Genomic DNA, 17416 nt, shown 5'->3' with positions numbered 1-17416 from the left:
TAGGCTCAGATATGGAGCTTATAGCTTTCCCCTCTGCAACCTGCTAATTACTGGGGAGGATCAATCCATCGTGAAGCACTGGCAGGTTCGATGCTGTCCCGTCATCATGGCTCTCGTCGCTAATAATGCCTTGAACGCCGCTACGCCGGATCCAATTCGAAACGATAACCTTGCCCCTATTTTTGCTTTACCTGTGAGGGGTAAACTGAAGATAGCCGCTGTAGACACACTTGTTGCTGCGCGTGCCCATCGTCTACTCGAACTCCTCGTTGGACATGGGAGGCTATCAAATTCGTCAGCCCGTTCGTGGCGTAGCGAATCATCAATACTGGGCAGACACTCACCTGCTGTGGCTGCATAGTCCCATAACCATACATGCCCTCAATCTCCCCGTACATGGGTTGTTGAGCTTGTCCATAGGGGGCAGAGGGGCCTGGCTGTACTTGGCCGGGGTACATGTTCGGGTTTTGGCGGTAATCCTGATCGGGCCCGAGAGCATGGCCAGCGAGACCGTAATCAGTTGCCGCCATGGGATGCGAGGAGGACGAATGGTTTGCTGGCTGTGGCATGGAGCCATGCTGGCCTGGCATTTGGGGGTTTGCCTGGGCTGGAACGCCTTGGGGTGTGGGAGCAGCCTGTCCCGCTGTTCTCTTGGCATGCGAAGAAGCCTCCTCCCGAGGAACTATGTCAATAAGAAAATCAAACATGTCCGATTTGGCGAGGGCAGACGCAATGTCAGATCGCTGTAAAGTGCGCCGTTTGTTCTCTTCGGCGTGGATCCATGCCCGCATCGTGAGTTCCGTGATGAAGATGTCGCAGCCCTTTGCGAAGAGGATGGGTGCTTCGGCGGAAATCATTTTGACTTCGGGATCAGCCTTCATAACTTTTTTGATGCGCGCCAGGGGCAGTTGATGCAGCTTGTAGTCATGGTTGTCACTTTCCAAATGATTGATGGTCTGCTGCCAATAGGTTGTCAAGATGTCCTTATACTGGCCGGTCAAACCTTGATGAACCTGTCGTGTGGCAACGCGCGTCAGTCGACTCTAGCTTCGTATGAGAGGGAATGAGGGTGTGACCGCACATTTGCCCAAGGGCCGGTGTAAAGTTCGGCGGGAGCGAAACCCTGGGCCGATAGCTGTGTGCGTCATTAGATACGGCTCATGAAATGGATCGCATTCGTTGCAGGTAGACGCCGTTTGCGAGTCGCAAGGAGGAGATACGAACCGCAGCACTTGCGCCTAAGTTTGAAGATGGACATCAGTACAACGGTGGTAAGAAGAGGGTGAGTCGAAGTGAAGGAGGTAGCTCGCGCGTCAAGAGCGCGCTCCTATCGCGCATTCGCGCGTGATCGGGGAGGGCAGGCGAGGGGGTTTGTTGCATTTCCACTTACCATAATGGCCGCCATGAGACGTATCATACACGGGCTGCGGGCGGCCTTGCTGGGCATGAGAGCCAGGCTGATTTTGAGGGTCCATAGTAGCTGTCGCGAGACACAGTGATTCCTGACTGTACCTAAGGTGGTTGAGGATTGATCGATGCGTTGGAATTGGTGGGCAACGCGACGGGAAAGCTGCGAATCACAGGTGTGTGGGGGTTGTCGGGTCGTCTGTCGGACGCCCAAGGTGTTGCTTGAGCCTTGCGATCAGTGCTCTGGCGCGTCTCGGCTCGGGGGCGCGGTGAGATGCGCAAATCAGATGCTTAGAGTCGGATTGCGATGCACGGGCTACCAACCATTGAGAGACCCTCGAGGCGTTGAGACTCTGGACTCTGGGGGGGGGGGACGGTGGAGGAGAGAGCAGAGAGCGGGTAAATGTCAGGCAGGTCTCCAAGGTAAGGTACCTAGGGCAAGGTGGGTACCTTAAGGCAATGTAGGTAGGTACTTAGGTTCAGAGCCGCAGGCTGCCTCTGTTCTCTGTTAACAACTTCGATTGCCTGTAGGTAAGGTAAGCACGCAAGGTATTGCACCTCAGGGAGCCAAGGATGAAGAATTGAACGATTTAGAGTGGATGGAGGTGAGTACGGATAGACAGCAGACGTCAGTGATATGTTGGATTCCGTTAACTAAAAATATGATGCTTGAAGCCGGTTGATGTTTGCGACAGGCGAACTTGAACGCGATACTGGCTACTAAGCGCCCATACGGTGAGTTGAGTGGGCTCGACAGACCTCTTATCGGGGGGCAGATGTGAGGTAACAAATAGCCTCTTCGATGGGCAGCGTCATTAGGTACAAGGGTGTACCTCGGCAAGGCAAGGCACCTGAAATCTCGAAAGCACAAAACCTGAAGGTTGGGCATAGGTAGGTTGGTATCCATTGGTCAGGTTATGGATGCCTTACGACACTAAGGTACTTCAGGGTATGTGGGCGGTACCTTTTTAAACCTGCCATGAGTGCCTGACCGCCAAAAGCCACCCGACTAAGATAGGTGTGCTGGATAGACATCACGGCCTGATTGCAAGGCAACGCTGCCTCACCTTACCACCTCATCTTACCTTACTACCTTGCCTACCGCCCTAGGTACCTGACTGTGTGCGTACTTGACACCTTGAGGTAGGGAACCAAGTCCTCAGCGTGGCCCGGGTGATTCAAGCGACGTGTAATGACACCTACTATACTACGTAAGGTATAATCCACGATACGTTCTTGGTAATTGGACATACCTTCAACTCAACCTCCAGGCGTTGAGCGCTGTACGATCGGGCAATGCAGCATCAGGTACTTAGTACTCTAACGTCAGGCAGGGAAGTTGGTATGTTGGGTGCGACATGCAGCCTCAATTCTCAGAGCACACCGAACTACTCCATTTAGCTGCCTGTTGGGCATCTCACGGCCTCGTCCATCACGTAACCCCTTGGGAGGCCGAATCACCCCAAGATTTGGTGCTGCCATTTCTATCTGATGCCAGACAATACTAGATATGCCGTGAAGGGGAAGTGGTCCCCAGTTGCGTAGAGCTGCATGTGGCCGATGACGTGGCTGAGAATCGAGAATCCAACACGACCTGCACTGTGGAGCAATGCGCTGCTTCAATGCGACGGGAGTCTGTGAGCTGGCCAGCGGTCTTTCATCGTTTCCGGCTTACATAACGGCTAATATCCCGATGCATTACCTAATACATAGTACCACCTCCAGGCGACGCGCCTCAATTCCACTATCCACTCGTGTCAAATCCCATTGCCCCACTAGACCTTTAAAGACGAAAAAAAAAAATCTTGTTTCAACCAGCACTACTCTCTTCTTTCTCCTCGATCCTTTTTCTTCATACAGCTGAGCCTTCCTTCAGCTCCCACTGTTCAATCGCACATTATCGCTATGCCAGAGCTGTGCGATGGGCGTCTTGATGAACTCCTGAAAGAAGCGGCTAGTCGCCTCGCGACGAAGCAGCCGCCACGGCCCAAGGATTGCACCTTGATTGCCACGAAGGCCGCGCCTGCCAATCCAACTCTGGATTCAAAGGTGCAAGCCGAGGCACAAGACCCAAAGAGCGTTACGCTTCGCGATCCTAGGCCAGCGGAGAAGAAGGTACGTTGCAGTGTCTTGCGCAATTCCTACTCCTTGCCCTCCACCACTCACATCTTCTGATGAGAAGCAACCCCTGCTTAATTTTCTTGATGTGGTGACGGTGCCCGTCTTGGGTTACCTGCCACGCCAAAATGATCATTTATTTCATAGTTACTCTGATTGAAGACTCTCCCGATTCTGTGCTGTGCCTATTAGTCTTCAATGGACCTGTGAGCTAACAACAGACAGACTGCCAAAGATGATGCCGGCCCGGCCTGGTTTGGCATTCCCAAGACAGATCCCAACGATCCCGAGCTGAAGCGAGATCTTCAGATTCTTCACATGAGAGGAACCGCCATCGATTCTAAGCGACACTACAAGAAGGAATCCCTCAAAGCCAAGGTACCTCGCTACGCTCATGTTGGACGCATTGTTGAGGGCCCGACCGAGTTCTACAGCGCTCGCTTGACACGCAAAGAGAGAACGCAGACACTGGTGGATGAGTTGTTAAGCGCAGAAAAGGCGTCGGGCAAGTTCAGATCCAAATATGAGGCGATTCAGACGAAAAAGGCGAGCGGCAAAAAGGCCTTTTACAAAAAACTGGTTGAGCGCCGCCGGCGCAGCCGCCAGTAGCCAGGAACACGTTTTACTCTGGCTGAAGATGTCTCCTTTAAATTCGTGATACCCGAAGTCGCTGGCTGATAGCTGCGCAAAACAAATCAAAATTCAAAACATGAACTATGGCCCGAGTTGCAGGTGTCAGGAATGCAAGACATGAAGGATGTGAATATTCGATGAAATCGTGTTGAATTCAATCACTACAATGAACTATCCTTGAGAAGCAACCAAGCGCTCTATTTGAATCACCCAACGAAGCAGATTTAATGTGTTTGAGCAACGCGAGGTCACAAATCGTCATATGCAAAAAACGAGGTATTCAATAAAGTGGACATGCTCTTTTCTGGAAAACGGCTGTTCCCACGCAGTCTACCTCATATATGAATAACTTGCGGGTACCACTAGATTTTACCGTCAAGATCCGTACTCAACCCTTTCCGCATGCCAACAGCATCGCATTGCTTAAGTATCTCGCTACATATGCAGAGAAGATGCGCGCTTCGACACTGTTGAGGCCAACCGCCCGCTGCCTGGCGCGGTCACATTTACAGGTCTGTTGGTTCTCCTCTCGCGGCGTCGACAATGCGTGGACGAGGCAAAAGTTGTTCCCTGACTGACCATTCAATCCTGGTTCGCAGGGCACCCTGAGACCATCATGGACTCGCTCACTCAACACAGAGACGCCGCAAGCCTCAGCGGTGCAGCCTTCGAAAATTCCCGAAATAACGAGAAACCCGCAGGCTATCAGCGAGTCTGACCCTGTGTAAGTACTCACTGCGACTGGGCCATACAATGTGCGGTGATGATATTGATGATTATCACTTGCAAGGCAACATTTCTTCGGGAAGACCAAAGAGAACGAACCAAGATATCCTCGAGGCGTTCAGGCACTATATCTCCAGCCATTACGTCGCGAAGCCGAGTACGGAATTCCTTCATGCGACCTTCAGCTGCGCTCATACAGTTTGAGGAACCTCGAATTCTTCTCCGACTTTGCCCTTCGCGCAGCGTACTACCTGAAGCTCCCAGCATTCGGCCCTGTGCCACTGCCTCGAATCACTGAACGATGGACTGTTCCTCGGAGTAGTTTCATCTTCAAAAAGTCACAGGAGAACTTCGAGCGTGTAACGATGCGTCGTCTTGTTCAAATCCGCGACGGAAATCCTGAGACGGTTCAGTTGTGGCTAGCTTTCCTCCAAAAGCACGCCTATTACGGCATTGGTATGAAGGCCAACGTGTGGGACTTTGGAAAGCTTGGTAGGTCACAACAACGGAAGACGTTGTGCAAGCAGGTCCCTGCTCGCTCGTCTGAAGCAAGAGTTAACGTGTCATTCTTTTCCCAGGTGTCGGCAAGGCCATGGATGCCATTGATCCAGAGACGACTGAGGCAATTGACTCGCAGTGGAACCACCTAGGTCAAAACAGGGAGCTTGATACAGTTGAGAAAGTAGAGGAGTTTTTGGCTACAGTTCGGTTCGATAAGGACAGTGGCAAGCGATCAGAGGGGGAGCGGCGGTTCCTCCAGACCCAATGGAAGAAAGGCGAGGCGGCTAAGAGGAAGGCAGCTTTGAACGTCTAAGAGTTCCGGCCACCCATAGGTCGACGTGTAAGCTGGTGTGTCGGGCCTAGGGAGGGGATTGGGGGCAGCCAAAGAAAAGAATGACAGAAGGCTCTGTCAGTGTATTAAATAGTTGGAAAGGGACCCCGTCGTGAGTGTGTCCTCTGTAAATCATAAATATCAAACCTGGCCCTTGTCGCGTTGGGCCACAGACTGCTATTCTTATGTCGTTCACAAAGGCTTGTGCGCCTGCGATCTGCTTGCCGTTGGACATCATATCATGACGAAATCCTCAACTGTGTCTCCAGACCCGTGGCCAATCGCACCCCGTTAAAGCAATATAGACAGGACGGAAATAACCGGCCCATTGCCCCATGCGCTGAAACCTTTCGTTCGGTCAGTGGGCCTATCATGTTTGTGTACGCCAACGATTCAGAGCACACGGGCTGGCAGATGTGAACTGTCATTGAGCTTGCAACTATCTCTGGGGGTTAAAGCCATCTGCGGGTCTTACCTAGCCTCTTGACATCTTGGGCCCATTCTCGTTATTGAGCACACAAAGTGAGTATAACGGCTGAAATCTTCGTTTCCCCTGAATTAAACAACGTTGTCAGACCTCTCTACTCTGAATATCAATACGACTCTTTCTCATGTGGCAAAATTCGAGGCGGGCAGTCCACCGGCTCAAGGTTCCGGCCGGACGCCGCAACGCGTCAAGTGGGAATCACCAAGTCATTTTCTCGGGCATCCAGCCTACGGGAACACCGCACCTGGGCAACTACGCCGGTGCCATCCGTCAATGGGTGCAACTCCAAGCCAAGCCTTCTGAGAGCTGCAAACTTGTTTACTCTGTCGTCGACTTGCATGCTATCACCGTACCCCAGAACGCAAAGCAGCTCAGGCAATGGAAGAGGGAAACGCTGGCAGCTCTGTTGGCTGCAGGTATCAACCCCGAACGCTCGACTTTGTTCTATCAATCATCTGTATGTTACGACGAACCCCTCCGCGCCTCCCTCACCCCGTCTCTCACACATATATGCGTACCCAAAGTCGTTTACTTGGGCAATCACTGAAGCCGCCCTGACCCCGAAGACTGACCTTCCAAACATCAGGTCCCGGCGCATTCCGAGCTCATGTGGATCTTGAGCTGTACGGCCTCGATGGGTTATTTGTCACGAATGACACAGTGGAAGGTCTAGTACTATACCGTCTCTTGATCAATGGATAACTCACTGACACCAGGTCCTTCTTGACAGAGCAAGCTGTCACTCTCAAATGATGCCACCATTCTTGATGAAGGTGCGAAAGCCTCGCTGAAGCTCGGCCTATTCTCGTACCCCGTCCTGCAGGCTGCTGATATTCTTGTCCACCGGTACGTGCACTTGGCAATATCTCCAAGCGCTCCACGTCATTCACCCGCCGCCTGCAGCTATCATGGGAACCATGGTGCAATGCACTTGACTAACATTTCGTTTAGGGCCACTCATGTACCCGTCGGTGATGACCAGAGACAGCACTTGGAATTTGCTCGCGAGTGTGTAACAAATTTCAATCACAACTTCGGCCCTATCTTGGTATCTCCTGAGACCATCACATGTGAGTTTACCTTGCTATCTCTCTTATCATCATCTATCTCCGGGGCCCAATTCCCTAACAAGATGTAGCACCAACACGCCGGGTCATGTCGTTGCAACAACCAACCCAGAAAATGTCGAAATCCGCAAGGGACCCGAGGTCACGTATCCTGATCACCGACACGCCCGAAGAGATCAACGTCAAGATAATGAGTGCATTGACAGACTCCTCTAATAATGTTTCCTATGATCCGACTAACCGGCCGGGGGTATCAAACCTGTTGGAGATCCTCTCTATTTTTGATGTTCATGCCAGGAACCCAGCTCAACTCGCCGACTCATTTTCTCATGCCTCTCTCAGAGATCTTAAACAAGCCGTCTCAAAGGCTGTGGTCGAGGGGCTTGGCGGAATCCGTGAGCGCTACATGGAGCTTCTGTCTGTTGACGAGGGACGATATCTCGATGCCGTCGAAGCAAAGGGTGCCAGCAAGGCCCGCCTCAATGCCAACGAAACAATGGCCCTAGTGAGAGAGGCCACGGGGCTGTGAAGCCTCATCGTTATCTTGATAACAGCTTGACGAGGCGCCCCTTAAGTTGTCGTGGCGCTGGGACATTTGTAATACAATGTATCATTACTTCTCATTCCGTGAACCACGATGTTGTGCATCGTCAGTGGGAGTCATCTCTGGGTGAAGGAGGGACGCCGATGGGCTGTTGAGGCATTGCCTATACGATTCCAAGTTCTCGAACATGCTCTTCACGAGGCATAGGCGAAGTTTGAGCCTCGCGCAGCAAGCCAAAAATCTCTCACCACCTGATTGGTACCCCTCGCTCCACGAAGACTGTCAGAGATGGTCAGTAATATATTCCCACACTCTCAACGAAGAAAGTCAAACCCACTTCAGGATTTTCTTAAGGAAAACCGCTTTTTCATCGCCAGCTAGCTGCTGGCTTGGGAATGATGGGTCCGACAAAGCTTGCTCAAGCCAATTACGAGCTTTGGCTTGATTGCTGACCATCTTTTTCAGAGGCTCACTTAATCTGTCGAGTTCGCTCCTTGAGGCGGTTCCGCCGATGTTACGAACGATGGACTGGGCTAGCAGTGGGCCTAATTGAGCTATCGCGTGATCTATCGTCGCATCTGCGGGCTTCAGAGCCATGAACGTGGCCTAGTGCTGGTCAGTACAATTGAGCGTTGTATGATTCTGAATTGGTGAACAAACCCAGAAATCCGCAGCTGCAGCTTTGGGAAGTGGCTCGCGCCCATCTAGTATCCGTAAGGCGTAGATGAAGAAAAACTCCGTAAGGGGGAGGCAATCCGGTCGGAACAGCGACGCAGGCTCCCGCGAGATCAAGCGGTTCGTAAATTCAATCCCGTTCTGCGCCAACTCTACATCATTATCTGGCTCTGTTACATCAAAATTGTCAGCGTGGTCCTGGAATCGAAACTAATGCGACCTTACCTGGTTGTTGCTGTAGTAAAGTAACGACCCATCGGAGAAGTTTCGTCCTTACTTCATCCACATCACCGCTCTTCATATTTCTTAGTGAACTGAGAAAAGAACAAGCAGTGTTCACAAAGTAGCCAATTCGAGGTGTTTGAGGTGTCTGTTCAGTGAGGTAGTTGCATACCAGCACTGGAGGGAAAACGAATGGGCCAGCGTCCGACTCGGAAAACCCTGATCGGAAAATGGTGCAAATGCTCTCGGAGATTTCGTCGCTCTGTGGGAACGCTCTCTGAAGCTGTACTATCATTGACATAATCCCAGACTGCAAATGGCCGAGTCTGGAGGTGCTGTCGGTCGCCGGGATATCCTTCTCACTGTCTAGATCGAAAGGCACGTCGCCTGGAGCCTGTAGGCCTTTACTAATGCCTATGAGGCATCTCAGAGCTTTCAAGGCCATGTGCAGGGGAAGTTCCGACGGATCGCCTAGCGTCGAGCAGCGATGAATGTCTGTTCCGGTGCCTGATGCGTCGCTCTGGAGTCTAGGTAAGGACAATAGATGCATTGACAAGCGAGCGTCTTTCTGGACGAACGAGAGTAAGAAGTTAAGATGGTCGAATTTGGTGCTCTCATCTGGGACGGCTTGGATGACAGCGGCTATGGCTCCCATAATTCGCTCAACTGCCATACAGTCCAGCTGGCTTTGTGCGGCAATACCCTCATATTGACTGAGGAATGCGCTTGCCTCTGATGCCAGGATGGAGCGTGACGAGGAACAAAGCTGTAAAATGGATTTTGCGGCCGGCCCAGCTAGTAAGGGATCAGCGAGGACAGAGAAGAGCAGATTCAGTGCAGCTGGAAGGCTTTGCGTCTCGCGCTCAAAGTAATCGGAGTATCTTTCAATCAGGGATATACAGGTCTGGCGAGTGCGACCTGGCATAGATGAACTCGATGTCTGAAGAAGTTCGAATAGTGGCGAGGAAAAAACAGCTCTGAGGCTTTCGTCGCACCTGGCATCTCCAGTTACGCAATCGGCGAGGGATCCAAGACAGAATGCTGCAGCCTCAAGGTCAGACCAAGAGTTTGGTGACAACGACTGAAGAGTCAGATTGGCGAAAGTTGAAATCAAGGGAGGTCCAGTTACGGTAAAGGTCGATTGAAGAAGGTCAGCGACATCCTTCCTTGCATCGCCAAAACCGGCGCGGTCAGCCGAATCCCAATCAGCAAGAACACTGGCAGGTGGGTATGCAATCCGTTGCCACACAGTCGATATAGCTTCCAGAACGTGGGATGTAGCCGTAGAGACCCATTCCTTTGAGCCCTCTTCCTCCGAGTAAATGCAGTCTGTTAATGTCTCAACATAGGTGGACCAGAACTCGAGGGCCGGGACGAAAATCTTGTCCTCGCTGACAGGATATCCTTGGGCAGAGAGGAGCCCACGAAGATGTGCGACAAAACGCGATGAGCGGGCATCCACACCGTGAATGAGATCCTCAACCTTTGAGTCGCCAAGAGCGATCATGAGCTGCCCGAATTGAACGGAATCAAAGTCAAAGTCCCCTTGGACAAGACGCTGGTATCGCTCGTGAGACCACTGGGTCTCGAAGAGAGAAAAGAGAGATTCGTAATGTTCATCTGTCAAGAAGCCCGAGTAGTTTGACAGAATTTCGGAGAGCAACTCCACGGCCACCTCGTACAATTCGTCGTCGCACAGAGCTGTGATCGTAGGCTGAACCAGAGCCCGAAGAGAGTGGACAAGCTCGTCATTGTGCGCTGACACCCTCTGAGAGAACCAAACCCACGACTGGACGATGTGTGGTGAGCAACTTGTCCCTAAAGATGAGGCATCCGCGCGGTTGTCTGAACGAGGTGACTACCTACCTGTAAACAAGTTATAGTGTCTTTCTGTAAGCTGTGGCTCATTGGATCTGAAGATCCTCGACGTGAAAATCCGTGAGACATGAGAACCATAGCATCTGGAACATTGCGCGTGAGATTTTCATACAAACCCATGCTTCCGCGCCGTTAGCGAACAGACTAGGATTAGAAAGGCTGCAATGCTCACTGTTTTGCCGAGTTCATTTCCACTTTTGTTGCTTCGTCTATTAGTGCTCCTGAGAACCATAGTGCGGCCTGGACATTTCGAGGCTGAAGTGTTTGCAGGACGCTCGATAGGTCGATGGTTTCATCGACTCGGTCTTGGGGCAACGCTACACCTTCGGACAGAGAGAAACAGAGGTGACGGATGCAAAGCTCCCACTGGGTGGGAAAGCATAGGAAAAAGGTTACCAAAGCTGCGGATAGCTTCCTGACGACCATGGCTCCGGAGCCGTCGTCCAGAGACCTGACAAACCAGCCTATGAGATTCTGTAGCAATTCTGATGCATCTTCCTTTGACAGTGAGGAGCTGATCTTGATATTAGTGGCGGTGCTGGCCAAATTGAGAGGTGGTATACAACCTTTCGGTGTTGAGCTTGACGATCAGGGTAAGGGCACCGAAGAACTTGACCTTGTCGTCTGCGTAGCCTAAGAGATCACGGGCGATCCACCAGCCGGAAGGGGATCTTTGCATGCGATGAAGCGTCTCTTGGATGCGCGCAATGGTCTCAGGAGGAGACGGTTCGTAGAGAGCCAGTACTAACTGCGAGGCGACTGTCAGCATAGTCACTATCTTGCCGAGGATGGGTACGAGACTTACGGCTTCTGCCTCTTGTATGGTAGACGGCAGCTGAGGTTCCATATTTGCGAGGAAGGATGAAGCACTCAAATATTTGTCGATTTTGTTCTCATGTTGGCACTCAACTATCTACTCAATGATGAAGATGTGCTTCGACGTGAAGAGGCGGGCGCAGGATGGATGGCGGTGTCAGAGCTTGGAGCTATGGTTGAGCGTCTCAATTTGAAGTTGAGGCTCTGGGTAAACATAGAATGCAGGCCGAGTGCCCAGAGTGAAGCGTGAGAAAGCTCGGAGAAGATGAGGGTGGGTCAGCTCGCCTGGAGGACCAAATGACACGAGCGACAAATTAACCTGGTGAAGAACGGACAACGTCTTTTTCTATTGGAAGGGAAGAGGGAAAAGAAAGACAGTGATACGAGTTATCACGGATAGAAGAAGATTTATTGTTTTAATTTCTACGGATAACCTGGCATTGCCTGCGAACAAGTTACAACAACGACACCTAGGTATCCAAAATAATCCCCTTCCATTGGCAAGAATGGTAGCTCACGTTCCGTTTATGCGATTAAGGTGACTAAAAGTCTTGGGAAGTAGGCAACTGGTAGATACCTCTGTGCAAGGCATGAGTATTCACCTAAGGCATTTGAAGGTGACCGACTTACTGACCCAATTAAGGTGCATATGCACTTAACAAAGTGCTCTGGTATCTGCCCATGCCACCCACGTGCCACCTCACCACGCCACATGCTCCAGCTGCCTATTACACAGGCCCCCGCTGTCTTCGGTACCACACAGAAGGGCGGGCAGTAACGGAAATCTGCCCCTCCCTCAGGTCTGAACATGAGCTGGTGCGGGGCACTACTCACTTTTATGGAAGGAGAGCTGGTGTGCATTTGTATGTATCTGTCGTCCAGGCCCACACTATCAGGTAGGTAGGCAGGACTAACTTACCTACTGCACCCAGGCCTGAGCTGCAGCATTGTCCAAACGTGGAGTCGTCACGGTCAGCTCCTTCCATTACCTGCCTACCGACCTTACTTGTCCCGACGCTGCCCGTGGAGTTAGTTGTCCCCGCGCAGGTCAAGCCACATCGGGTATCCCATTTACCTTTGCCTTAACCTCCGCTTCCTAGTGAAATTGACCACACGCGCCCACCGTCCTGGTCGTACCTCCAGCATTCTCTCCTCATGCTCAGGACCAGTCTTCGCCCTGCCTTTTGTCTTGTCTGCCGAACCAGCTTTCGAATCCCTACAAGCAGCGTCAGCGTCTGGCCCCCGCCCGCTGCATCATCCGCCGGCTTTCATATATCTTCTCCTGGCCTTGGCCATCGAGCACTACACCAAGTCCCAGCCCTCGATATGGAGCGAATTGACACAACCAGCCGCCTCTCAAGGCTCAGAGAGCTGATGAAGGAGCGCAAGGTCGATGTTTACGGTATGGACAAATCACTGCAAGCCAATCTTCTGCTGGTTGCGTTGTTGTAGCGTCGTCACTGATTCCCTGCTCTTCAATGTGTAGTCATCCCCTCTGAAGACTCCCATGCCTCCGAATACATCGCTGGCTGCGATGCTCGCCGGGAATTCATCTCTGGTTTCAGTGGCTCTGCCGGCTGCGCTGTCGTAACCTTGGACAAGGCTGCACTGGCTACCGACGGAAGATACTTCAACCAAGCTTCGAAGCAGCTTGATCAAAACTGGTTGCTCTTGAAGCAAGGTCTCCAAGATGTTCCTACATGGCAAGAATGGTCTGCTGAACAGTCTAGTGGCGGCAAGGTTGTCGGTGTTGACGCCAAACTCATCACAGGCTCCGTAGCCAAGAAACTCGCTGAAAAGGTCAAGAGATCTGGCGGTAGTGATCTGCTACCTTTGGATGACAACTTGGTGGATCTTGTGTGGGCTGCTAATCGCCCGGCTCGCCCCAAGAACCCCGTCAAAGTGCTGCCCGAGAGGTTCAATGGCAAGGACGTCAAGAGCAAGCTCAAGGACTTACGCCAGGAGCTGGAAAAGAAGAACTCACCTGCCTTTGTTGTGTCAATGCTCGACGAGATTGCCTGGCTCTTCAATCTCCGCGGCGACGACATTCCCTACAATCCCGTCTTCTTCTCATATGCAATCATTACTCCCGATTCAGCAACCCTTTATGTTGACGATACCAAGCTTGGAAAAGAGACCCGGGATTATCTTGCGGAGAATGACGTGGCTGTTAAGCCTTACGAAGCCATCTTCGATGCAATTGACGCTTTACGATCCGAGGTTAAATCGACCGAGTCAGCAACTGGAACCACATCTCAGAGATTCATGATCTCCAACAAGGCATCTTGGGCATTGAAGCGCTCCCTGGGTGGAGACGGTCAAGTTGACGAGGTACGAAGTCCTATCGGGGACTCCAAGGCTGTCAAGAATAAGAACGAGATGGCTGGAATGAGGGCTTGTCACATTCGCGATGGCGCTGCTTTGATCGAGTACTTTGCTTGGCTGGAAGACCAGCTTGTGGCCAAGAAAGTGAAGTTGGACGAAGTTGAGGCAGGCGACAAACTCGAACAACTGCGTGCAAAGCAGAAAGATTACGTCGGCTTGTCATTTGACACCATTTCATCGACTGGTGCGAAGTGAGTTTGGACCTCTCTTGCCTCTAGTGAACATATTCTACCTGGACTATGGTGGCACTATGAGACACCAACCATTCCAACTCTTGCTAACATCTCTCCAGCGCCGCTGTGATTCACTATAAGCCGGAGCGAGGGGCATGCAGCACCATTGACCCCAATGCCATTTACCTGTGCGACTCTGGTGCGCAGTACCTCGACGGAACTACCGACACAACAAGGACTTTGCACTTCGGACAACCTACGGAAGCGGAGAAGCTCGCCTATACCTTGGTGCTGAAGGGGAACATTGCGCTGGACACTGCGATATTTCCCAAAGGCACAACTGGCTTTGCGCTTGACTGCTTGGCTCGCCAGCACCTATGGGTACGTATTAAATCGCAGCCTCGACCAGCAGAGATGGGTAACTAACACTGCTTGCGCCCCAGAGAGAGGGCCTCGACTACCGTCATGGAACTGGCCATGGTGTTGGGTCGTACCTCAACGTACATGAGGGCCCTATCGGTATCGGCACTAGAGTCCAGTTTGCCGAAGTCGCTCTTGCACCAGGCAACGTAGTGTCTATCGAGCCAGGATTTTACGAGGACGGGTCATATGGCATTCGGATCGAGAATGTCGCAATGGTAACCGAAGTCAAGACAAAGCATTCTTTTGGCGACAAGCCCTACTTGGGCTTCGAGCACGTCACTATGGTCCCATACTGCCAGAATTTGATTGACCCCAGTCTCCTGACAGTGGAAGAGAAGGCGTGGCTCAACAAGCACAACGCGGAAATCTTCCACAAAACGAAGGATTATTTCCAGAATGACCCCTTGACCCTAGCGTGGCTGACACGGGAGACGCAACCTTTCTGAGGTTACCAGACCTAAAAGCGGACAAAGGCGGCGAGAGTAAAGGTAGCTGCGAAAGATAGCCGGAAAACAGCATTGTGAAAAGGCTTTGTCAGAATGGCCTTGTTTAGATGTTTCTTCAAGCCCAGAAGCTGGGGCAAGTCTAAGCCATATCGATGCGCAAGCTATGGAACGATTGTTAGCACCGAATTCAAATAACCATAACCCGACGAGTGAGTTCCCTGGGAAGCGGCAGCAAGTACGTAAACGGTGAACATGGCTAGGCCGGTAAGCAGAGCCAGAGTGTGAGATAGAAAGCCGACCAGAAGTCCAACTCCAAATCCTATACCAGTATTAACAAGATATGCCCGTTCGGGATATATAATTCTCATACCATAGATGCTGCCGCGCGAAAGCTGTCTCATCGATTCTGGATTCAAGCTACCGAATGAACGGCGATCTTGCGCGCGATTGGGCGATGCCGCGGTTGAGGCGAGATGAGAGCCAAAGTTCCCAGGCGTTTGTCGATGGACAAGTGAGTAGGTGACGCAAAAGCCAGCGCCGATCGGCCAAGCCAGGCGCCGACCGGCAAATCTTGCTGAAAGGAGGCCGCTCATGGGAACGTTTAAGCTCTGATGGAAAGCGAAGTCAACCAACGTTGCTGCAGGTGGTGGAGGAAGGAGGGAGAGACTAAATGAGAATATGTTTGCAAACGAAAAGTCGTACCTTAGCACGCTCATGATGTGCACCTTTCTTACGTGCCCTTACGATCATTGATTTACGCTCCATTAGGTAAGGTACTACTAGTCTCATACTTCTGTTGCTCTTCTTTACATAAGCACCTATGACACGGTACATTCCATGACCTTGCGAATGAGGTACAGTTGAATACAGGCATTTTGGTCGGGCGACTTCCAACATCACAACCTCAGCTACGCCCCTGACGTGCGTTATAAACGTGGCGGTCTGGAACGTAGATTGCGGAAACGAATTGAGGAACTAGGTATACTCGGCAAGCTTGGTGACCCGTACCGGCGACGCGCCGTTAGCTACGTAACCTAGGCACCTTAGGAACCGTGAGTGATTCTGTTTGGTTGCTAATTTGAAGGACCTCGTTACTCGAGGGCGTCAAAAATTGGCCCCTCGGTGCCTTGGTGTTTTCCTATCCTCTGACGTAACCTTCCTTCTAAGTCACACCGCATGGCCAACACAAAAGGTGTTGACATTCAAGTAACAAAGAAGCATCGCCAACGCCACGAACTCCCCACCCCCTATAAAATTTCAAGAATAAACCGCCATCCCAGAAGGGGTATCCGCACAACCATGACATAACAGATAACAGAAACAGAAGCCAGAGAAATTATACATCTCGTGGGAAGGATCCCGCGTGTTCGCAAATCTAGCGAGCAATGCCCAGAGGGCGGCCCCAGGAATTCACCAAGGCGGCTCGGTGATCGTAAGAAGCCCCATAGATCAGTAGTCCTCGTTAACCTTGGTAACTTCAGCCGAGGCCACCCCATACGCCGCGAATGCGCCTTGCAAGCTGGATATCCTTTTGCATGATGGTGACCCTCTTAGCATGGATTGCACAGAGATTTGTATCTTCGAAAAGGTGAACCAAGAAAGCCTCGGCAGCTTCTTGCAGTGCTTGTATTGCTTGTGACTGCCATCGCATAGCTTCGCCTCGAGGCCTCACCGACTCGGCAATTTCGCGAACCTAGAGGGAACGGTTAGCCTGTCGCGTCCTAGAGTATTGACTGGGTCTGAACGCACGAGACGTGAAAAGGGAAGACGTCGCAGCAGAAGGTCGGTGCCATTTTGGTATCTCCGGATCTCCCTAAGAGCAACCGTCCCTGGTCTGTAGCGTCGCTTGCCTCGATTGGGGATCGGATCGCCAGCTGTTCCTCGTCAGCACCCGTCCTGCACGACCGGGGTAACAGAATCTTTACGTTGGACATCGCTCTGTCGTGATTTGCGACGCACAGCGTCTGACTGTCTCTTCTTCGGAGGCATGGCGATGGGCGGCGTTTTCCGAAGTCTGTTCTGTAGAGGTCTGCTCGGGGGATCCTTATTTTGACTAAAGGGGCGAAGTGCGCGTCCAAAGGAGGGCCGGGCAAGTGCGATAGCCAAGACAAGGTTGCGAGAGCGAAGGCGGCGTAGGAAATTCTCAATAGGGATTGCGACAGTAGGGACAGAAGGATGAAGGTCAACTGAGCTTCATCTATTATGCTTGACGGATTAGAAGCCGGGACGAGATTGCAGCTCGGAGGTGATCATGGTGGTGTTGAAGGAGTAGCGGATGTAATCGAGCCACTCTCCCATTCCGATAGGACCTGAGCCGGAGTGCGCTACCAGCCCCGCGATTTTCAGGGAAATTGAGTCGGGACGCGTTTCGCGTGTTTCTTAACGCGTGTCCTAGCTACGCCAGGCCACTTTACGCGTACTGCACCACTTGCTGTGCAGGGCTGTCTGTTTGGGAGTCGGCACTGTGAGGCTGATGGGGTCCTTTTCCACACCCTTGGGTTTACTGATGGCACGTGATGCGCTAGGTAAGGTGATGTGGATATACGGATACGTGAATAAGGTACCTTGTGGGAAGGAACGGCAC

The 17416-nt window shown here is 51.9% G+C and overlaps 7 protein-coding genes across 7 annotated transcripts; 4 read left to right on the top strand and 3 right to left on the bottom strand.

The window, feature by feature from the left end:
- Positions 1-253: 253 nt before the first annotated feature.
- On the bottom strand, positions 254-1475 carry HER10_EVM0003815 (histone-like transcription factor and archaeal histone; the record flags this gene model as incomplete). Its single annotated transcript, XM_035473479.1, has 5 exons — positions 254-283; positions 345-1013; positions 1082-1135; positions 1225-1238; positions 1391-1475. The coding sequence occupies 5 exons, from the start codon at positions 1473-1475 to the stop codon at positions 254-256; spliced, it is 852 nt and encodes a 283-aa protein (XP_035335866.1).
- Positions 1476-3196: 1721 nt separating this feature from the next.
- HER10_EVM0006744 (uncharacterized protein) lies at positions 3197-4346 on the top strand. The gene is made up of 2 exons (XM_035476321.1): positions 3197-3522; positions 3751-4346. The coding sequence occupies exons 1-2, from the start codon at positions 3313-3315 to the stop codon at positions 4132-4134; spliced, it is 594 nt and encodes a 197-aa protein (XP_035336156.1). The 5' UTR covers positions 3197-3312; the 3' UTR covers positions 4135-4346.
- A 196-nt stretch (positions 4347-4542) lies between these two features.
- HER10_EVM0004714 (ribosomal protein S10p/S20e) lies at positions 4543-5894 on the top strand. Its single transcript, XM_035474348.1, has 4 exons — positions 4543-4670; positions 4758-4882; positions 4949-5376; positions 5463-5894. The coding sequence occupies exons 1-4, from the start codon at positions 4611-4613 to the stop codon at positions 5696-5698; spliced, it is 849 nt and encodes a 282-aa protein (XP_035335965.1). The 5' UTR covers positions 4543-4610; the 3' UTR covers positions 5699-5894.
- Positions 5895-6327: 433 nt separating this feature from the next.
- On the top strand, positions 6328-7799 carry HER10_EVM0002555 (tryptophanyl-tRNA synthetase; the record flags this gene model as incomplete). The annotated part of the gene is made up of 5 exons (XM_035472261.1): positions 6328-6660; positions 6790-6870; positions 6934-7049; positions 7155-7273; positions 7342-7799. The coding sequence occupies 5 exons, from the start codon at positions 6328-6330 to the stop codon at positions 7797-7799; spliced, it is 1107 nt and encodes a 368-aa protein (XP_035335759.1).
- A 342-nt stretch (positions 7800-8141) lies between these two features.
- On the bottom strand, positions 8142-11436 carry HER10_EVM0011427 (uncharacterized protein; the record flags this gene model as incomplete). Its single annotated transcript, XM_035480860.1, has 7 exons — positions 8142-8420; positions 8475-8659; positions 8715-10500; positions 10578-10710; positions 10762-11103; positions 11156-11337; positions 11395-11436. 7 exons carry the CDS (start codon positions 11434-11436, stop codon positions 8142-8144), a joined length of 2949 nt encoding a protein of 982 aa, XP_035336577.1.
- A 1124-nt stretch (positions 11437-12560) lies between these two features.
- HER10_EVM0004974 (metallopeptidase family M24) lies at positions 12561-14832 on the top strand (the record flags this gene model as incomplete). Its single annotated transcript, XM_035474600.1, has 4 exons — positions 12561-12807; positions 12892-13981; positions 14083-14344; positions 14407-14832. 4 exons carry the CDS (start codon positions 12561-12563, stop codon positions 14830-14832), a joined length of 2025 nt encoding a protein of 674 aa, XP_035335989.1.
- Positions 14833-15847: 1015 nt separating this feature from the next.
- On the bottom strand, positions 15848-17271 carry HER10_EVM0008607 (histone H3-like centromeric protein cse-4). The gene is made up of 3 exons (XM_035478122.1): positions 16758-17271; positions 16582-16706; positions 15848-16525 (listed from the first exon to the last, which is right to left on the bottom strand). Exons 1-3 carry the CDS (start codon positions 16819-16821, stop codon positions 16310-16312), a joined length of 405 nt encoding a protein of 134 aa, XP_035336317.1. The 5' UTR covers positions 16822-17271; the 3' UTR covers positions 15848-16309.
- Between the last annotated feature and the right edge of the window lie 145 nt (positions 17272-17416).

The sequence above is a fragment of the Colletotrichum scovillei genome (assembly GCF_011075155.1).
Source record: "Colletotrichum scovillei strain TJNH1 chromosome Unknown Contig00003, whole genome shotgun sequence".
Lineage (NCBI taxonomy): Eukaryota > Fungi > Ascomycota > Sordariomycetes > Glomerellales > Glomerellaceae > Colletotrichum > Colletotrichum scovillei.
This window is presented reverse-complemented; position numbering and strand designations above follow the sequence as displayed.

Coding starts and splice junctions, on each gene's coding strand:
- HER10_EVM0006744 (XM_035476321.1), top strand. CDS start 3,313: ATGCCAGAGCTGTGCGATGGGCGTCTTGATGAACTCCTGAAAGAAGCG. Junction 3,523..3,750: donor CTAGGCCAGCGGAGAAGAAG/GTACGTTGCAGT, acceptor AACAACAGACAG/ACTGCCAAAGATGATGCCGG.
- HER10_EVM0004714 (XM_035474348.1), top strand. CDS start 4,611: ATGCGCGCTTCGACACTGTTGAGGCCAACCGCCCGCTGCCTGGCGCGG. Junction 4,671..4,757: donor TGGCGCGGTCACATTTACAG/GTCTGTTGGTTC, acceptor CCTGGTTCGCAG/GGCACCCTGAGACCATCATG. Junction 4,883..4,948: donor ATCAGCGAGTCTGACCCTGT/GTAAGTACTCAC, acceptor ATCACTTGCAAG/GCAACATTTCTTCGGGAAGA.
- HER10_EVM0008607 (XM_035478122.1), bottom strand. CDS start 16,821: ATGCCTCCGAAGAAGAGACAGTCAGACGCTGTGCGTCGCAAATCACGA. Junction 16,707..16,757: donor ACGACAGAGCGATGTCCAAC/GTAAAGATTCTG, acceptor GACGAGGAACAG/CTGGCGATCCGATCCCCAAT. Junction 16,526..16,581: donor GTCTTCCCTTTTCACGTCTC/GTGCGTTCAGAC, acceptor CGTTCCCTCTAG/GTTCGCGAAATTGCCGAGTC.